General features: G+C 38.6%; 1 protein-coding gene across 5 annotated transcripts in view; it reads left to right on the forward strand.

The window, feature by feature from the left end:
• sec24b (SEC24 homolog B, COPII coat complex component) overlaps nucleotides 1-21,005 on the forward strand; it is a 125,872-nt gene that overhangs the window by 62,535 nt on the left and 42,332 nt on the right. For 2 of the 5 annotated variants that reach the window (XM_062040040.1, XM_062040039.1), the window contains exons 1-2: nucleotides 12,029-12,288; nucleotides 18,150-18,710. In XM_062040040.1, coding sequence (XP_061896024.1) covers nucleotides 12,189-12,288; nucleotides 18,150-18,710 — 661 coding nt within the window. In that variant the 5' untranslated portion in view covers nucleotides 12,029-12,188. Of the gene's footprint in view, nucleotides 1-12,028; nucleotides 12,289-18,149; nucleotides 18,711-21,005 lie in introns of those variants that run through there. The other 3 variants (XM_062040043.1, XM_062040041.1, XM_062040042.1) reach the window with 3 other exon arrangements.

Here is a 21,005-nt window from a genome sequence, read left to right on the forward strand (position 1 = left end):
TAACTACTTTTTATACTTGTGTCGCGTACCTGTTCAGTTAATAAAGGGTTTATAATGGTAACAGTTTGACATAGAACAGATCATTTTCACGACTCTTGGATGTTACTGACGTCATGTCCGACTCATGTTCCACCCATTAAATACACCTGGTGGTCAAGCTAGCTCTGTTCTCAATGGGTACGAGGCGCCATTTAGCCTTTCTCGAAGAAAAAATGCCCCATGCTTGTGTTGTTGTACAAATAGTTCATCACGAAAAGTTTCAGCACATACACAATGTTGACATCTATAGTTATATATATATATATATATATATATATATATATATATATATATATATATATATATATATATATATATATATATATATATATATATATATATATATATATATATTTAAATAAATTAATCTTTCAGCACATACACAATGTTGACATCTATGGTTATATTTTGATAAACAATCATAAATTAATCTTCCAGCACATACACAATGTTGACATATTGTTTTATTTTGATAAACAATCATAAATGAATCTTTCAGCACATACACAATGTTGACATCTATAGTTATATTTTAATAAACAATCATAAATTAATATTTCAGCACATACACAATATTGACATCTATAGTTATATTTTGATAAACAATCATAAATTAATCTTTCAGCTCATACACCATGTTGACATATATTGTCATATTTTGATAAACAATCATAAATTAATATTTCAGCACATACACAATGTTGACATCTATAGTTATATTTTGATAAACAATGATAAATGTATCTTTCAGCGCATACACAATGTTGAGATATATTGTTATATTTTGTTAAACAATCCTAAATTAATCTTCCAGCACATACACAATGTTGACATATTGTTTTATTTTGATAAACAATCATAAATTAATCTTTCAGCACATACACAATGTTGACATCTATAGTTATATTTTGATAAACAATCATAAATTAATCTTTCAGCTCATACACAATTTTGACATATATTGTTATATTTCGATAAACAATCATAAATTAATCTTCCAGCACTTACACAATGTTGACATATTGTTTTATTTTGATAAACAATCATAAATGAATCTTTCAGCACATACACAATGTTGACATCTACAGTTATATTTTGATAAAGAATCATTAATTAATCTATAGTTATATAGATATTTTTTTTAATTAATAAATGAATCTTTCAGCACATAAACAATGTTGACATCTATAGTTATATTTTGATAAACAATCATAAATTAATATTTCAGCACATACACAATGTTGACATCTATAGTTATATTTTGATAAACAATCCTAAATGAATCTTTCAGCACATACACAATGTTGACATCTATAGTTATATTTTGATAAACAATCATAAATTAATATTTCAGCACATACACAATGTTGACATCTATAGTTATATTTTTATTTTTTTATTAATACATGAATATTTCAGCACATACACAATGTTGACATCTATAGTTAGATTTTGATAAACAATCCTAAATGAATCTTTCAGCACATACACAATGTTGACATCTATAGTTATATACCGGTATATATTTTTTTATTAATAAATAAATCTTTTAGCACATACACAATGTTGAGATCTATTGTTATATTTTGATAAATAATCATACATTATTGTTTCAGCACATACACAATGTTGATATCTACAGTTATATTTTGATAAACAATCATAAATTAATATTTCAGCACATACACAATGTTGACATCTATAGTTATATTTTGATAAACAATCATAAATGAATATTTCAGCACATACACAATGTTGAGATATATTGTTGTATTTTTGATAAATCATAAATGAATATTTCAGCACATACACAATGTTGACATCTATAGTTATATTTGTATTTGTTTATTAATACATGAATCTTTCAGCACATACACAATGTTGACATCTATAGTTATATATATATTTTATTAATAAATAAATTTTTCAGCACATACACAATGTTGACATCTATAGTTATATTTGTATTTGTTTATTAATACATGAATCTTTCAGCACATACACAATGTTGACATCTATAGTTATATATATATTTTATTAATAAATAAATTTTTCAGCACATACACAATGTTGACATCTATAGTTATATTTTGATAAACAATCATAAATTAATATTTCAGCACATACACAATGTTGACATCTATAGTTATATTTTGATAAACAATCATAAATTAATATTTCAGCACATACACAATGTTGACATCTATAGTTATATTTTGATAAACAATCATAAATTAATATTTCAGCACATACACAATGTTGACATCTATAGTTATATTTTGATAAACAATCATAAATGAATATTTCAGCACATACACAATGTTGAGATATATTGTTGTATTTTTGATAAATCATAAATGAATATTTCAGCACATACACAATGTTGACATCTATAGTTATATTTGTATTTGTTTATTAATACATGAATCTTTCAGCACATACACAATGTTGACATCTATAGTTATATATATATTTTATTAATAAATAAATTTTTCAGCACATACACAATGTTGACATCTATAGTTATATTTGTATTTGTTTATTAATACATGAATCTTTCAGCACATACACAATGTTGACATCTATAGTTATATATATATTTTATTAATAAATAAATTTTTCAGCACATACACAATGTTGACATCTATAGTTATATTTTGATAAACAATCATATATTAATATTTCAGCACATACACAATGTTGACATCTATAGTTATATTTTGTTAAACAATCATAAATGAATCTTTCAGCACATACACAATGTTGACATCTATAGTTCACACCTGTATCAATATCCGAGGTAAACAGTGCACTAAAGAGCCTGGACACAACTAAAGCAGCAGGACCTGACCAAATTGAACCCTTTTTCTTAAAATTGGCTGCTGATTTTGTTGCTGAGCCTCTCTCGCATATTTTTAACCTAAGTCTAAAAAGTAAAAGCATTCCAAAAATCTGGAAATCAGCCTTTGTTCTTCCCCTGCTAAAAGGGGGTGAACCCACAAATATAAATAATTACAGACCAATTTCTAAATTATGCATTTTAGCAAAATTGTTTGAGAAGATCATCAGTAACCAGCTAGAGGATTTTTTAGAATCAAACAATATTTTATCTCCATTTCAATCTGGTTTTAGAAAACAGCATAGCACTATTACAGCTGCTCTTAAGGTCCTCAATGATTTAATCGAGGCTGTAGACGGCAAGAAATATTGTGTCGCCCTATTTATTGATTTGTCAAAAGCATTTGACACAGTAGACCACAGTCTGTTCATTCAAGCCCTTCATCACGTTGGATTACCTAAAAATGCAGCTGCTTGGTTCACAGACTATCTCTCCAGCAGAACACAATGTGTACAGGTGGCTGGGACCACCTCTTCATTACTGGACATTACCAAAGGCGTTCCACAAGGCTCTGTGCTGGGGCCCATTTTATTTTCTATCTACATAAATAATCTTTGTAATAATTTGTCAAATGCAATGTACCATTTTTATGCAGACGACACCATTATTTATTGCTGTTCAACCTCCATCACTCAGGCTTTTGAGTTTTTACAAGCTGCTTTTGATGTAATCCAGGCTCGCTTATTTGATCTTAAATTGGTTTTAAATACAGATAAAAGCAAGGTAATGTTTTTTTCTCATTCAAGGGTGCTACTGGAAAATATTCCAAATATTGTAACATCAAATGGAAACCCTATAGAGCAGGTCTTAAATTACAAGTACTCGGGTTTTACTCTTGATCAGGAGCTTTCATTTAAAGCCCATATTAACAACTTGGTCTCTAAGTTAGGGTAAAGCTTGGTTTCTTTTTTAGAAATAAAAACTGCTTCTCTCTTAAAGTCAGAAAGAAATTGGTGACAGCAACTATCTTGCCTGTAATTGATTACGGAGACGTGCTTTATTTTAGTGCTTCATCTAAATGCCTCCAGTCCTTGGACACTGTTTTTCATTCAGCACTAAGATTTGTTACTGGCTGTCGTAGTCTCACCCACCATTGTCAACTGTATATGAAGTCAGACTTATCTTCATTGAGTGCACACATTGGCTGACTATCATTTATAAGGCTCTTTTAGGTTTAATACCTCCATACTTGTGTACTCTGTTACAAAGAAAAAGCAGCTCTTATGCGTTACGTTCTAACAATTTGTATGTTTTAACTGTTCCTCATGTACGGACTGAATTTGGCAAAAGAGCTTTTGGCATTGCTGCCCCTATGGCATGGAATGCATTGCAGACGAAACTGAAACTTACAGAACTACTTCCATTTGGAGACTTCCGTTCTGTCCTGAGGGACAAACAGCGAGAGACGTTTGCACAGTGCCTGTGTTTTTAAAGATGTAAATCTCTGTTGTTTTACACTTCTCTTATGTATTTTAAAATGTATGTCTTAATGTATTATTTTTGAAACTGCTCTGTGACATGTGCTGTTGACCTCTTGGCCAGGTCACCCTTGTGAAAGAGATCTTGATCTCAATGGGTTTTCTTATCTGGTTAAATAAAGGTTCTATAGTTATATTTTGTTAAACAATCCTAAATTAATCTTTCAGCACATACACAATGTTGACATATATTATTATATTTTGATAAACAATCATAAATGAATCTTTCAGCACATACACAATGTTGACATCTATAGTTATATTTTGTTAAACAATCATAAATGAATCTATAGTTATATATATATTTCTTTATTAATAGATGAATCTTTCAGCACGTACACAATGTTGACATCTATAGTTATATTTTCTTAAAGACGGGGTAAAACACACTACTCGTAAACAGTGCGTGCAACAACAACAACAAACATGGCAGTAGACGCAAAGTTAACATTTGAAATGCAACCTTACCCGAGTAAAAACGATGCATGTTTACCTGGGAGAGTCTTGATACCAATGTCCTTGACCCAGCCACACACAAAGAAGTTGTACACCTCCATGCTTTTCCAAGTTCCCATCTGTTTTGTCGTGTAGAACGACGTCTGGAGCACAATAGTTCCATACGTCTGGGAACACGACCAACACATAATCCTTGATATCACTCAGTATAGGGATCTATTCCATTGCACAGTTTGATATTATCTGCTTTTTGCAGGAAGATTTAAGCCTAGTGTGTACTTAGTTTACGCGCTGCTTGCTGTACAACATCTTGGCTTGGTCGACCACCACTACTTTTCACTTCCTGGAAGAAGTCACGTGACGGAATACAAGCAATAGTGGCCGACCTTCATGTTAGCTATCAAGCTTTCCGACTAGTAAATCATTTTGACTTCAAATCAACTTAAAGCCAGTTTCTCTTCCTATTAACCTACTCAACAGTCCTCTTTGGAAGTCTATTTCTTTTCTCTACACCATAAACCACCTCCTAAACTTTTATTTACAACTGTACGTTTTAGCTCTAGTTTTTGCTAGGATCCAGCGTTTGCTGCTGCAATACAAATACGACTCTACTCAAAATGTTACTGCATGACAAAATTAGAGGAAAAAAAACAAACAACTTACACATGTATCAACTACATTTCTAATTGGCCTGAGGTAGTGCAGAGTAAAGAGACGTTTACGAGCTCTTAACATTTTTTACACTAATGCTGCAGCCGTGAGCTCATGTCCTGACTGAGCATCGCCGCCATCCCAATTTACACGCCAACCTCACATTAATTCTTCTAATTCTTACTCCTCTTGATTGTTTTATGAACGTTAGCATGCTAACGATTTTTGCTAGCGTCTCTTATATTAGCATGCTAACGTTTTATGCTACTTTCTATGTCTACACCAACAAATACTGCATTTTGCTATTTCTTCTAACCCAGTCATGTGCTAGCTTCCTAATGTTAGCATGCTAGTATGCTAACATTATCATGCTAACTTTTCCAGCTAATATTACACTTTTTTTTTTACGAGCGAGAACATTAGCATGCTAACGTTGCATGCTAGCTCTTTAGCTAATTTTGTATGCCAAAACCAGGGGTCGGCAACCCAAAATGTTGAAATACCGTATTTTTCGGAGTATAAGTCACACCGGAGTATAAGTCGCACCTGCCGAAAATGCATAATAAAGAAGGAAAAAAACATATAAGTCGCACTGGAGTATAAGTCGCATTTTTGGGGGAAATTTATTTGATAAAAGCCAACACCAAGAATAGACATTTGAAAGGCAATTTAAAATAAATAAAGAATAGTGAACAACAGGCTGAATAAGTGTACGTTATATGAGGCATAAATAACCAACTGAGAACGTGCCTGGTATGTTAACGTAACATATTATGGTAAGAGTCATTCAAATAACTATAACATATAGAACATGCTATACGTTTACCAAACAATCTGTCACTCCTAATCGCTAAATCCCATGAAATCTTATACGTCTAGTCTCTTACGTGAATGAGCTAAATAATATTATTTGATATTTTACGGTAATGTGTTAATCATTTCACACATAAGTCGCTCCTGAGTATAAGTCGCGCCCCCGGCCAAACTACGAAAAAAACTGCGACTTATAGTCCGAAAAATACGGTAGCCATACTGCACCAAAAATAAAAAATAAAAATCTCTCAAAAAATGTAAATTAAGTAGTGTAAGTGTCTATATCATCTATATTAGCCTACTCAAAGGCTGACACGAATGTTTGTTGACAGAAATGTTGTATTTTAAGTTGTATTCTATTTTGCAACATTGGAAAACATTAGTAAAATTGAAGCTTCTCACAGGATGAGATAACTTCTGGAAATTACTGGCTCAGAATGGCCAAAGGTATAGATGTGTGTGTTCAAGTTAAAGGAAACGACTTCTCTAATGGATTTATTACAATATTTGCCAGCTGGGTAACGTTTGCTGTGGTCTGGAACAACATGGCACACAAACAACTATCAGAAATGCAGCCAATATTACATTGATTGATTGATTGAGACTTTTATTAGTAGACTGCACAGTACAGTACATATTCCGTACAATTGACCACTGAATGGTAACACCCGAATAAGTTTTTCAACTTGTTTAAGTCGAGGTCCACGTTAATCAAATCATGAGACATGCAAATATAAATTAAACACACAGAAGACATAAGTGAAGGAAATTAAATGAGATCAAATATACCTACAAATGAGGCAAAATGATGCAATATGTACATACAGCTAGCCTATTTATGCATGTTAGCACAGATTAGCTTGCTGTCATGCATTGACTAAATATGCCTGATTAGCACGCCAACAAATCAACAACATCAACAAAGCTCACCTTTGTGCATTCACGCACAGCATAAAAAGTTTGGTGGACAAAATGAGACAAAGAAAGAGTAGCATAAAACACGTCTTTCTGTGGCAGCGTCGGAGAAAGTAGTACATGTAAACAAACGATCGCTGAAATTAGGCGCCTGACAAATAACATAAACAGTGGGATTTCTAACAATTCGGAAGGTCTGTTTCATGTTTATTCTCCTACAGAAAATATATCAAAACCAAAAATATACAGTATATTTTTCTTCATCTTTTGACAATTTCACACATCTCTGAAAGAGGTCCAGGGAGCCAGTAGGGCGGCGCTAAAGCGGCTCTAGAGCCGCGGGTTGCTGACCCCCGGCCTAAACCTAATCAATCATGGCCTTTCTACTCGGTACTTTTGACCACGTATGCTAACCTACTCAGTGGCCTTGTGGCTAGAGTGTCCGCCCTGAGATGGGTAGGTCGTGAGTTCAAACCCCGGCCCGAGTCATATCAAAGACTATAAAAATGGGACCCATTACCTCCCTGCTTGGCACTTAGCATCAAGGGTTGGAATTGGGGGTTAAATCACCAAAATGATTCCCGGGCGTGGCCACTGCTGCTGCCCACTGCTCCCCTCACCTCCCAGGGGGTGGAACAAGGGTGATGGGTCAAATGCAGAGGACAAATTTCACCACACCTAGTGTGTGTGTGTGACAATCATTGGTACTTTATTGCATGCTTAAACCTACTTACTACTCGGTACTTTTCGACCAAGTGACTGTTAACATTTACAATGGTTTTAATGCACAAGAGGAATTTCCCTATACACACACACATATACACACACACACACACACATATATATGTATATGACTTAGCTGGCAATAATTCATGCACACATGAGAGCGTTTGAATGGAGGTGAGGTCACACACAAGCCAGCCCCACGCGGACAGAGCCATTAACTGGGATGCCCTTTACTGCTCCTGAAGTCGCTCCCTGGCTGAGTCATAATGCCTTCTCAGGGGTCTGTTTTTTTATAGTACATTCAGGTTTTTGTTGCAGTTGACTTTGTTTTTATACGCCAATTAAGACCGACATCCTAGAAAAAAGCTGCTTTAGGTTCGTAATTAAATGCTCATGCTCAGCATTGTTCTATTTCAACACTATAATATGACATCATACTCCTATCCATCTTCCGCTTATCCGAGCTCGGGTCGCGGGGGAAGCAGTCTAAGAAAGAAGCCCAGACTTCTCTCTCCCCTGCCACTTTGTCTAGTTCCTCCCGGGGGGGTTCCGAGGCGTTCCCAAGCCAGCTGGTAGACATAGTCTCTCCAATGTGTCCTGGGTTTTCGCCATGGCTTCCTACTGGTCGGACATGCCCTAAACATGTCCCCAGAGAGGCATCCGGGGGGGCATCCTGACCAGATGTCCGAACCACCTCAGCTGGCTTCTCTCGATGTGGACAAAGCTTTTCACCCTATCTCTAACGGAGAGCCCGCACCCGACGTAGGAAACTCATTTCCAACCCTTGTACCTGTGATCTTGTCCTTTTGGTCATAACCCAAAACTCATGACCATAGGTGAGGGTAGCAACGTAGATCGAGCGGTTAATTGAGAGCTTTGCCTTCTGGCTCAGCGGATCAATACAGATCCGCCTTTGATCTCACGACCCACTCTTCCCTCACCCGTGAACAAGACTCCGAGGTACTTGAACTCCTCCATTGGGGCAAGATCTCCTCCCCAACCAGGAGATGGCACTCCAACCTTATCCGGGCGAGAACAATGGACTCGGACTTGGAGGTGCTCATTTTCATCCAAGTCGCGTTACACTCGGCTGCGAACCGATCCAGTGAGAGCTGAATATCCTGACCAGATGAAGCCAGCAGGACCAGATCATCTGCAAAAAGCAGAGACCTAATCCTGCAGCCACCAAACCGGATCCCCTCTATGCCCTGACAGCGCCTAGAAAGTATGTCCATGAAAGTTATGAACAGAACCGGTGACAAAAGGCAGCCCTGGCGGAGTCCAACCCTCACTGGAAACGGGTCCAACTTACAAGCTCTGACCCCAATCATACAGGGAGTGGACCGTCACTGCAAAGCTCTATGGTCAGACTCAATAACAAATTGTCCAATGAGATAGCACCTCAAAGTGTCCAAGGCTCATTTAATGGCTAGAACAGTGGTTCTTAACCTGGGTTCGATCGAACCCTAGGGGTTCGGTGAGTCGGCCTCAGGGGTTCGCCGGAGGTCAAAACACACCCGACTCATCGTGTAAATAAAAACTTCTCCCTATTACGGATACGGCAACAGCAGAAGTCAGACTGATTTGCAGGTGTGTAATTTGTTGTGAGTTTATGCACTGTGTTGGTTTTGTTCTTTGAACAAGGTGATGTTCATGCACGGTTCATTTTGTGCACCAGTAAAAAAACAAGGTAACACTTTAGTATGGGGAACATATTCACCATTAATTAGTTGCTTATTAACATGCAAATTAGTAACATATTGGCTCCTAACTAGTCATTATTAAGTACTTATTAATGCCTTATTTGGCACGGCCTTAATATAACCCCAACCCTCTAACCCTCGCCCTAACCTCAAACCTAACCAAATAACTCTAAATTAAGTCTTTATTACTTAAAATATGTTCCCCTAGTGTCCAAAAAAATCTAAATTAAGTCTTTGTTACTTAGAATATGTTCCCCATACTAAAGTGTTACCAAAAACATAAAACTTTGTCTTGAATTTGAAAAAAAACAAAACATTTTTATATATATATACAGGTATATATTTTTCACTAAAGAAGGGTTCGGTGAATGCGCATATGAAACTTGTGGGGTTCAGTACCTCCAACAAGGTTAAGAACCACTGGGCTAAAGCCTCTTTCTCAACTGTTGACTACTTCACTTCTCTTGAGTACTCCCCACAGGACTTCCCGAGGGACACAGTTGAATGCCTTCTCCAAGTCCACAAAGCACATGTAGACTGGTTGAGTAAACTCAGCACCCTCCAGGACCCTGCCGAGAGTACAGAGCTGGTCCACAGTTCTGCGACCAGTACAAAAGTGCCCTTGCTGTGCGTTAAAGTGAGTCCCACTAGATCAAGCCTGAACTTCTCCACCTTGCACACCAGCTCAGGCCCCTTCCCCCTCAGCGAGGTGACCTTCCACGTCCTAAGTAGCTTCTGTAGCCAAGTTTCGGACCGCCAAGGGCCCTGCCAGCTCACAAGGCACCCGACCTCTATGAGTGGTGAAACCCATTGGAGTGTGGACCCATGTTGCCTCTTCGGGCAGTGCCCAGCCGGGCCCCATGGGCACAGGCCCGCCATCAAGCCCCACCACCAGGCCCGGCTCCAGATGGGAGGCCCCGGTGATCCGCGTCCGAGAAAGGGAATTATAATCCTTCTTTGTGTCTTTTCATAGAGGTCTTTGAGCTGTTCTTTGTCTGGTACCTCACCTGGCACCTGTTTGTCTTGGGAGACCTTACCAGAGGGCATAAAAGTCCCCCAGACAACATAGCTTCTAGGATCATTAGGACACTCGAACTCCTCTACCACTCAGAGAGGAGATTACATGATACTATATGGCATAATATGTTGTTACATTACATTGTTCTATTAAAATGAGAATATGTTTGTTATTGATTGATTGATTGATTACAATAGTAGTGTATGTGGTAGCTGAAACTGTCATTTATCTATTAACCAGCAGAGGTCGCTAAAGGATAATACAACTTTCGTTTTTAAACATTATCGCATTCTTCTCTGGAATCCTGCATATAGGCTCAACTATATATATATATTTATATATAGGCCTGTATATTAATTTGTTTGTTTTTTATATATATCTTTTGTTGTCTTTGGCCATTCTATTTACATGTGTGATTTCAAAAAGCGCCTCGATTGATACTTGACGAGCATTTGTGATTCTAGCAGTTGTAATGTGGACTAACGTCCAGAAGATGGCAGCATTGTGTAAACGAGGCCGAGGGTATCAGTAAAAATGACGTCACTTAGCCGCTTTAAGACAGATTTATGTAAACAAAGACGACCATAGGATAGGAGAGGATATGAAAACTGTGATGCTGTGCTGCAAATTTGGATTATTTACGGAACTTGTGTGCACCTATGGCCTTTACACTTTGTTACATATATTTATTTTGCATTCTGTTTTAGTTACTTTATTGAGTTACAACCCCCTGGCGCTGTTTTGCACTATTTCTGTACTTGTTTTGTTTATTATTATGTATTGATTGTATGTAAATGTTGCATAATATAAATAAAGGTCTATAAATATAAACAAATAAAATTTAAAAAATGATAGGAGAGGATATACCTTATTTATAGCCCTTTGAGACACTTGTGATTTAGGGCTATATAAATAAACATTGATTGATTGATTGATTATCCCACACGGGAGAAATTACGAAATTATCGGTGCAGATTCAGAATGTCCACAAAAATAAGATAAAACAAAAGGGAAACATTAAAGAACACAAAGAACATAAAATACTTAATATTGATACACTTGAAGACTGTGGTTGTCGTTACCAACCAATAATGACGTCACAAGGAGCGTTGCATTTACTTCAAGACTAAAATACACAAAATATATCATTCCTATACAGAGTATTATACATCCATCTGACTGAATTATTATTTAAAATACGCCACAAAATATATGTGTACTACTTTCGTTTACTTTTGACTGTGACAGGGAGACAGGTGGTACTGTGGCCATCTTGGAAATTGGCGGTGCGTTCGCTGACAGTCGGACTTCCAACATCCAACGGCATTCTTGTTCGCTGCTTTGGACTCGTGAGGCTTTCAAATCCGATGCCAACTGAACGCACCTAAGAGGAACATCCTGCCTTGCTAGGGTCGGAACACCGGAGCTTGGGGGGCTTACCGGCGGGGGGTCTGCCGTGACGGTGACACTGTGACGGAGCCGCCGAAGTGATGTCTGCGCCGGGCTTCACCAACGTGAACGGCGCCTTCGGCCACAGCCAGAAGCCGACGCCGAATGGTGGAGCTGCTGCCCACCGCCAGAAGGGTAAAAGTAGGCCGGATGATGTTAGCCAGCTCGCTGGGCTTTAGCATGCTAATGCTAAAGGCTTGTTTTTACCGTTTGTCCCTTCATGTACCTTTTATTTGCAGCTTAACTCTACATTGGCAACAACAGCAACATGATACTTGTCGGTTTAGCTGGACTAAGCGAACCAATCAGAGTAGCTTGCATTAGCCCAGCATAGATGGGTCAGTAATGAGTGTAACACATCGCGGTACGTTATTTCATAATATCGCAATTGTTTCCCTTCGAGACGATATCCACGCGTGCCCAAAACAACTCATTGTCGACGTGTGTCACTAACATAATTACACTGCCCTACTGAGCAAACAGCTGCAGCTAAGCTCATAGAGTAGGACGATATCAAAATATCACGGTACGATATTGTCACGATATTATTGCAGTTCTGTCTAAAAAAAAAAAGACTTATAATACATGCCTTAGTTTTTTACTAAGTGCTACATATGTTATGAATAAACACCCTTACTGTTGATATACACAAACCTAATGCTCAAATCTTTAATCCTATGTATTACTTCAAACCCCGTTTCCATATGAGTTGGGAAATTGTGTTAGATGTAAATATAAACGGAATACAATGATTTGCAAATCCTTTTCAACCCATATTCAGTTGAATATACTACAAAGACAACATATTTGATGTTCAAACTGATAAACTTTTTTTTTTGTGCAAATAATCATTAACTTTAGAATTTCATGCCAGCAACACGTGACAAAGAAGTTGGGAAAGGTGGCAATAAATACTGATAAAGTTTAGGAATGCTCATCAAACACTTATTTGGAACATCCCACAGGTGAACAGGCAAATTGTGAACAGGTGGGTGCCATGATTGGGTATAAAAGTAGATTCCATGAAATGCTCAGTCATTCACAAACAAGGATGAGACGAGGGTCACCACTTTGTCAACAAATGCGTGAGCAAATTGTTGAACAGTTTAAGAAAAACCTTTCTCAACAATATGTTGCCATCCAAGCAACGTTACCATGGACGCCCCTGCTTATTTCAGCAAGACAATGCCAAGCCACGTGTTACATCAACGTGGCTTCATAGTAAAAGAGTGCGGGTACTAGACTGGCCTGCCTGTAGTCCAGACCTGTCTCCCATTGAAAATGTGTGGCGCATTATGAAGCCTAAAATAACACTACGGAGACCCCCGGACTGTTGAACAACTTAAGCTGTACATCAAGCAAGAATGGGAAAGAATTCCACCTGAGAAGCTTCAAAAATGTGTCTCCTCAGTTCCCAAACGTTTACTGAGTGTTGTTAAAAGGAAAGGCCATGTAACACAGTGGTGAACATGCCCTTTCCAAACTACTTTGGCACGTGTTGTAGCCATGAAATTCTAAGTTAATTATTATTTGCAAAAAAAAATAAAGTTTATGAGTTTGAACATCAAATATGTTGTCTTCGTAGTGCATTCAATTGAATATGGGTTGAAAAGGATTTGCAAATCATTGTATTCCGTTTATATTTACATCTAACACAATTTCCTAACTCATATGGAAACGGGGTTTATACAAAAAGGTATTTTCTTTCTTTTTTCATTTAATTTTTATTGGCATCCAGACATCAAACATCATATATTTGTTGTCTGCCCTAAATGTCAAAATATGTTTTTGTTTATATCCCAGTGATGCCCCCCGACCCCAAAATAAAGAAACAGCAAGAAAACAAAATAATAATATTTACAGATGAATCAATTAAGTAAAGAAAAACAAGTAAAATAAATAAATAATAATAAGAATAATCAGAAATAAAACAAATGAATATAAACAAATAGTAAATAATAATAATTTAAAAAAATATATATATAGACATATATAGAGTAGTCATTTATTTTTATTTTTTTTAAACAGTACAATCACTAATTCGAAAAATTAAAATCAGGCTTATGGGGCGTGACATAATTGACCCAATTGTCCCAGTATTAAGTATCCATCTTCTTCCGCTTATCCGAGGTCGGGTCGCGGGGGCACCAGTCTAAGCAGGGAAGCCCAGACTTCCCTCTCCCCAGCCATTTCGTCCAGCTCCTCCCGGGGGATCCCGAGGCGTTCCCAGGCCAGCCGGGAGACATAGTCTTCCCTACGTGTCCTGGGTCTTCCTCGGTCGGATGTGCCCGAAACACCTCCCTAGGGAGGCGTTCGGGTGGCATCCTGACCAGATGCCCGAACCACCTCATCTGGCTCCTCTCCATGTGGAGGAGCAGCGGCTTTACTTTGAGTTCCTCCCGGATGACAGAGCTTCTCACCCTATCTCTAAGGGAGCCACCCGGCAGAGGAAGCTTATTTCGGCCGCTTGTACCCGTGATCTTGTCCAGTATTAAGTACATTTCTCCAATTTATAATTAATAAAAGCAGTCAATTTTATAGATGTCCATTGTGATTTCCATCCTTTGCTTCAATGTTGGGCTCTCCTGGGATATCCATTTCCTAGTGATGGTCTTTTTTACAGGCCACTAGTAGGATATTCATTAAGTGTGTATCTTTTTTTCAGCCAGTCCTGAGGTACATGTCCGAAAAACAGAGTCTTACTTTAAAGGGGTACTTCACATTTGAAAATATCCTGTAGAGCTTGGTGTATCTCTTTCCAATAATCCTTTATGGCGGAGCAGTCCCAGAAAACATGGTAGTGGTTTGCATTTAAGTTCCCACAAAAAGGTATTTTCCAAAGTACAAAGAACAGTGTTTCAAGTAAAAAGCAAATGCAAAAAACTTTCAGTTAAGTGTCTTTAAACCGACAGGAGGAAGCCTTGTTTGAAGTGCTTGATTAATTGATATTTGGCCTGGCTTAGAGCCTGGCCGATAAAACAATAATCAATGTATATTGCAATAGACACATAATCGATATCAATATAAAATGCGTCCGATAACATATTTGATATACCGTATTTTCCGACTATAAGGCACACTTAAAATGTTTTTTTATCTCAAAACTCGACACTGCGCCTTATAACCCGGTGCGCCTAGTGTACGGAATAATTCTGGTTTTGCTTACCGACCTCGAAGAAATTTTATTTGGGACATGGTGTAATAAGTGTGACCAGCAGATGGCAGTCAAGCATAAGAGATACGTGTGGACTGCAATATGATGGCAATATGACTCAAGTAAACACCACCAACATTGTATATGTTCCATTGAAAATATAGAACATTACACACGGCGCTCAAAAATCTATCAAAATGTTTTAGTACGACTTTGGTAAGCTATGAAGCCGCACCGCTTGATGTGCTTCCACATAGGAGTATTATTATGGTGTTTGCATCAGTCCATCTAAGATGAGCTTGTGCCCAGCGAAGCCGTCAGCATTTTCTGGGTGTTGTTGATAAATGGCTTTTGCTTTGCATAGTGCCAACTTCACTGGTTTTGGGGTTTGTACATAGGCCGAAGACCAGATATTGAAATGACGACTTAAGAATAAAGAAATATATCGTACAATTTTTTGTGTTACGACATATATCGTAATATCGCACAGCACCACTGTGTTGTTGTCACATATCTTGTGGAAGAAGGGGCTAGCCCCCAAAGGACATTGATGTTTGCGCCATTAGGAGATAATGCTCTATTTATCAACTGTGCCGAAGTAGGAAGCTCAACTCCCAAAAGTGGGCTGTGAATATGACCCAAGGTCCAGATGTCCTGCTGCAGCCATTACCAAAGAAGACCTAAACCGTGTTCACTCAGGGTGAGAATAAAAGCGGTTCTTGCTGAGAACATAGAGGACAGGCCTAGAATGAGACAAATACTTTCGATGACAAATCAACAACAAGGCAATAAAAGAAACAACTCACAAAGACTTGTCTAGCAACGTTTATGAGAGCAGCGTGTGCATGCGTGTGTGCGCCTTTAAAAGGCGGTGTCTGTTGCCGAGCAACATGTGACGTCAGCAAGGGTTTCAGATATTTGTTAACTTCTGCAGTTAGCAGCGGCAGTTTGTTTCTGTTGAATCTTTTCTGTTAAAATGAACAAAGCCAATTATTTTTTTGGTCCCTTTTATTTTGAAAAGTGTCTAAATATTTTTTTTGGTATCGGTACCAAAAACTGGTATCGGGACAACCTTAGACAGCAACTACCGTAATTTCCGGACTATAATGCGCACTTAAAATCATTTTTTTTCTCTCAAAACTCGACAGTGCGCCTTATAACCCGGTGCGCCTAATGTACGGAATAATTCTGGTTTTGCTTACCGACCTCGAAGCAATTTTATTTGGTACATGGTGTAATGATTAGTGTGACCAGTAAATGGCAGTCAAACATAAGAGATACGTGTAGACTGCACTATGATGGCAATATGACTCAGGTAAACAACGCCAACATTTTATATGTTCCATTGAAAATATAGAACATTACACACAGCGCTCAAAAATCTATCAAAATGTTTTAGTACGACTTTGGTAAGCTAGGAAGCCGCACCGTACTTGACTTTGTTTATAGGGTTAGGCGCAATAAGTATTCACCTTCAGCCTCAACCCCTTCGGTCTGCAACATTTTTTATTTTGTATTTATGAATGTACAACTGTTTGTTTATGAATGTACATCTGTTTGTTTATGTAAAACTGTTTGTTTATTTTGTTGACCATTGACCGAAGAAATAATAAACTAAACTAAACATACAAGTATTATTAGGGTGTGTGTATAAGGTAAGACATATTATCTGGTGTTTTGTTTCGCAATATTATCCAAAAGCAACTTTTCTTAACCTCCTGGTACCTGCTGATCTGTATTTGGTATCTGCATTAATCCTGAAAAATTGCGCGCGTCCGCCTTTGTAGTCCGTGCAGACACCGTAGTCGATAAGCTTCTTTTTCTCTATCTTCTTGTTATGGGATATTCGTCCTCTGCTGTTGCCATTTTTCTAATATAAAGTAGTGTAAACTTGCCATGAAAGCGCTAAAACATACCGGTGTAGTGAGTTTACATTATTTACCCAAGGAACTTTAGTTATTATTGAGTTCCGGGGGTTGTTGTTTCCGGATGAGGAGATGTTGCTCCGTTATTGACTGAAGTAAAGTCTGAATGTCATTAAAACAGTTAGCGCCATCTTTTGACACTTCTTCCACTCCCGTCCTTGCACGCTACACCGCTACAACAAAGATGACGGGGAGAAGACGCTGCGAGCCACGTAAATAAGACCGCCCACAAAACAGCGAATCTTTTTTTTTTTTTTTTCATTTATTTATTTATTTCAGGCAATGACATAAAAAAGTACAAAGTTGACAACACATAATAATATAAATCAATATAGTTCAAAGGTAATGAATAGTATGTAATGCATGATTGTCCAGTTTTGCCTGAAAGGGAGTGGGAAGAAGATAATTTATTTAATCCCACCCCCAGTTCTCCATTCAGTGATTATTCACATGAGTTCCACTCTTACTTTGTTCAAGGATTATAATACAGATGTTGTATCATAGTGGCATTAGCACAGGTAACAATAATTATTACACTGTAACAATAATTTATATCAACAATGTAGGAATAATGAATGAATGAATCCGGAAGCGACTGTCAGAATGCGGCTTGAAGATGATCTGTAAAACATAATCCATGCAACAGTTTGACCAAAGAACCACCATTACATGTTATGTTGACCACAAGGAAGTCTTTTACATTTAGAAAAAAAATTAAATAATATGACTCCTTTAATGCGCCCTATAATCTGGTGCGCCTTATATATGAAAAAAGCTTTTAAAAAAACAAAAACAGACCATTCATCTGCAGTGCGCCTTATAATCCGTTGCGTCCTATGGCTCGGAAAATACAGTATTAAGGACGACTGATAACAATAAATGAGCCGCATATGTGTTTGCTAAATGTAATTCTCTATTTCCAGGTCCAGTTCAGAACTACACGGCCACATATTCAAACACAGCTTACTATGGCGCCCCCCCTCAGCAACAGGGCTACTCCGTCATCCCTTCAGACTTACCAAGCAAAGCCCCCGTCACGAACAATGCCCACAGTGCTAATTACTACTACCAGAACCACCATCAGCAGCACCATGTAGCGCCCCGCTCCAGCGCCGCAGCCATGCACTCCTCGGCGCCCGTCGCCCACTACGCCCCGCCGCCATTCCAGCAGCACCATCCGCCCTACCCCACTCCAGGTAGCTACTATGGACAGCCTTCATACCACGCGCCCCCAGCTCAGTGCCAGCAGCAGCAGCCCACGTTGTTACCGGCCCCACCCAGCGGACCCGGGGCCCCCACCTACCCCATTGTTTCCTACCCGTCCGCGGCAGGTACGAGCCAGTACGGCACTCTCACCTCCACGCAGACCGCCGCCACACCCGGGCTGACGCAGTACAGCGGCCCCCTGCAGGGATCCACACCAGCAGCATTGCATCCTGGGTACAGCGTAGCCCCTCCAACACAGAATGGTCAAGGAAGCACAGGTAAGATTTCATGTAGTCTTTCCTTCTTGTGAATATGTTCTGAACTCCTGTTTCCATGCCGAATAATGCTGCACAAATGAGTTGACGAGGAACGGAGGTCTGCAGCAGTGCTCGACTTCCTAAAACTGACGCGTTGAGACTGGGTCAACAACATTGATTGATTGATTGAAACTTTTATTAGTAGATGGCACAATACAGTACATATTCCGTACAATTGACCACCAAATGGTAACACCCGAATAAGTTTTTCAACTTGCACGTTAATCAATTCATGGTACAAATATATACTATCAGCTTAATACAGTCATCACACAAGTTAATCATCAGAGTATATACATTGAATTATTTACAATCCGGGGGGTGGGATGTGGAGGAGTTGGGGGGTGGGGGGGCTAGATCGGGTTGCTATCAGCATACTTCAGTCATCAACAATTTTATCATCAGAGAAATGGACATTGAAACAGTGTAGGTCTCACTTGGTAGGATATGTACAGCGAGCGGTGAACATAGTGAGCTCAGACAGCATAAGAACAAGTATATACCGTATTTCCTTGAATAGCCGCAGGGGCGCTAATTAATTTAAAACCTCTTCTCACTCCTGCGGTTACCAAAACCATGCGGAATGAGCAAGCATGCTCTAATTATTTTAAAACCTCTTCTCACTCCGGCGCATACCTTATCATTAAAAACACATTTAATAAAAAAAACGTTATTATGATCTTACCTTTACTTGTAGATGGGTCCATGTGCAGCTGCTTCTGATCAAAGGCAGTCTTTCTCATCTTTCTTCAATTTTAAAAGTCTCTGGAGATATTCCTTTAATTATTACCTCCTGCTTCGATTGAAAGTCCAGTTTATAAAACGGTTTTATTTTAGATATGTAATCCTCCATGTTAAAAGTGCAAGCAAACAATTGCTGCATGCTTGCTGCTTGTTGTCTTCTTCTGCAGTACCTGTCTCCTGCAGTACTGGTAGTCGCAAGAAGGACCACTAGCGCCCTCTACCACCTGGAGGCGGGAGTCATTTAATGACTCATATTTGACCCGGCGGAAGTGCCAAGCATGCGCTAATTATTTTGCGAAACGAGTTTGACCCGGCTGTAATTCTAGGCAGGCGAATACTATATTCCCGGCGCCAATTCAAGGAAATACGGTACATTTGATTATTTACAATCCGGGGAGGTGGGATGTGGAGGGGGGACGGGGTTAGTCTAGGGTTGTAGTTGCCAGGAGGTGTTCTTTTAGTGCGGTTTTGAAGGAGCATTGAGATGCACTTTTTTTTACACCTGTCGGGAGTGCATTCCATATTGATGTGGCATAGAAGGAGAATGAGTTAAGACCTTTGTTAGATCGGAATCTGGGTTTAACGTGGTTTGTGGAGCTCCCCCTGGTGTTGTGGTTATGGCGGTCATTTACGTTCTGGAAGTAGTTTGACATGTACTTTGGTATCAGGTAGGGGTGTAACGGTACACAAAAATTTCGGTTCGGTACGTACTTCGGTTCAGAGGTCACGGTTCGGTTCATTTTCGGTACAGTAAGAAAACAACAAAATATACATTTTTTGGTTATTTATTTACCAAATTTGTAAACAATGGCTATATCCTTTTAACATTGGGAACACTATAATAATTCTGCCCACGTTAATCAACATTAAACTGCCTCAAGTTGTTGCTCAGATTAAATAAAATGACAAAACTTTTCTTCTACATATAAAAAGTGCAACATTAAACAGTTTCAAGTCAACTCATCATGCTTAATTTATTACAGCATTTGGGAAGCCTGTAGTTGATGTTTATTATGTAAATGTTATATTTTTATCAACATGTGATAGCAGGGACCCTGCCATTCAAAACTAGGCTGCTGCATTACTAATGATTAATGTAACTATAGCTGAAAAAATAGTACAATAGCAATAGGAGAGACTACACACACACACGCACACACCGCAAAATGAGCTAACGTTACACCACAAGCTAATTAGCCTTCACCTCAAGCCAGGACTGCGAGCGAGCTGAGCTGCAGTTTAAGTTTCTAGAAGGTCAACGGGCTCATAGTGATGTTACTAGTAGTTGACTGGGAGGTGTTTATTAACATTTGGGGAGAGTACGCTGCCTTATGCTCACCTGCTAAACACCTATCTGCTCGACGCTGAAGCGCTGACTACATGCGCTCTGAATACGCACTGCTGATTGGCTGTTACCGCACTGCTGATTGGCTGTTACCGCTTTGTGTCTACCAATCAGATGGTTGTGTGGGTGGGACAATGCTGGGTGCTGAGACAAAGGCAGAAGAAGCA

The sequence above is a fragment of the Entelurus aequoreus genome, linkage group LG28 (genome assembly GCF_033978785.1).
Source record: "Entelurus aequoreus isolate RoL-2023_Sb linkage group LG28, RoL_Eaeq_v1.1, whole genome shotgun sequence".
NCBI lineage: Eukaryota > Metazoa > Chordata > Actinopteri > Syngnathiformes > Syngnathidae > Entelurus > Entelurus aequoreus.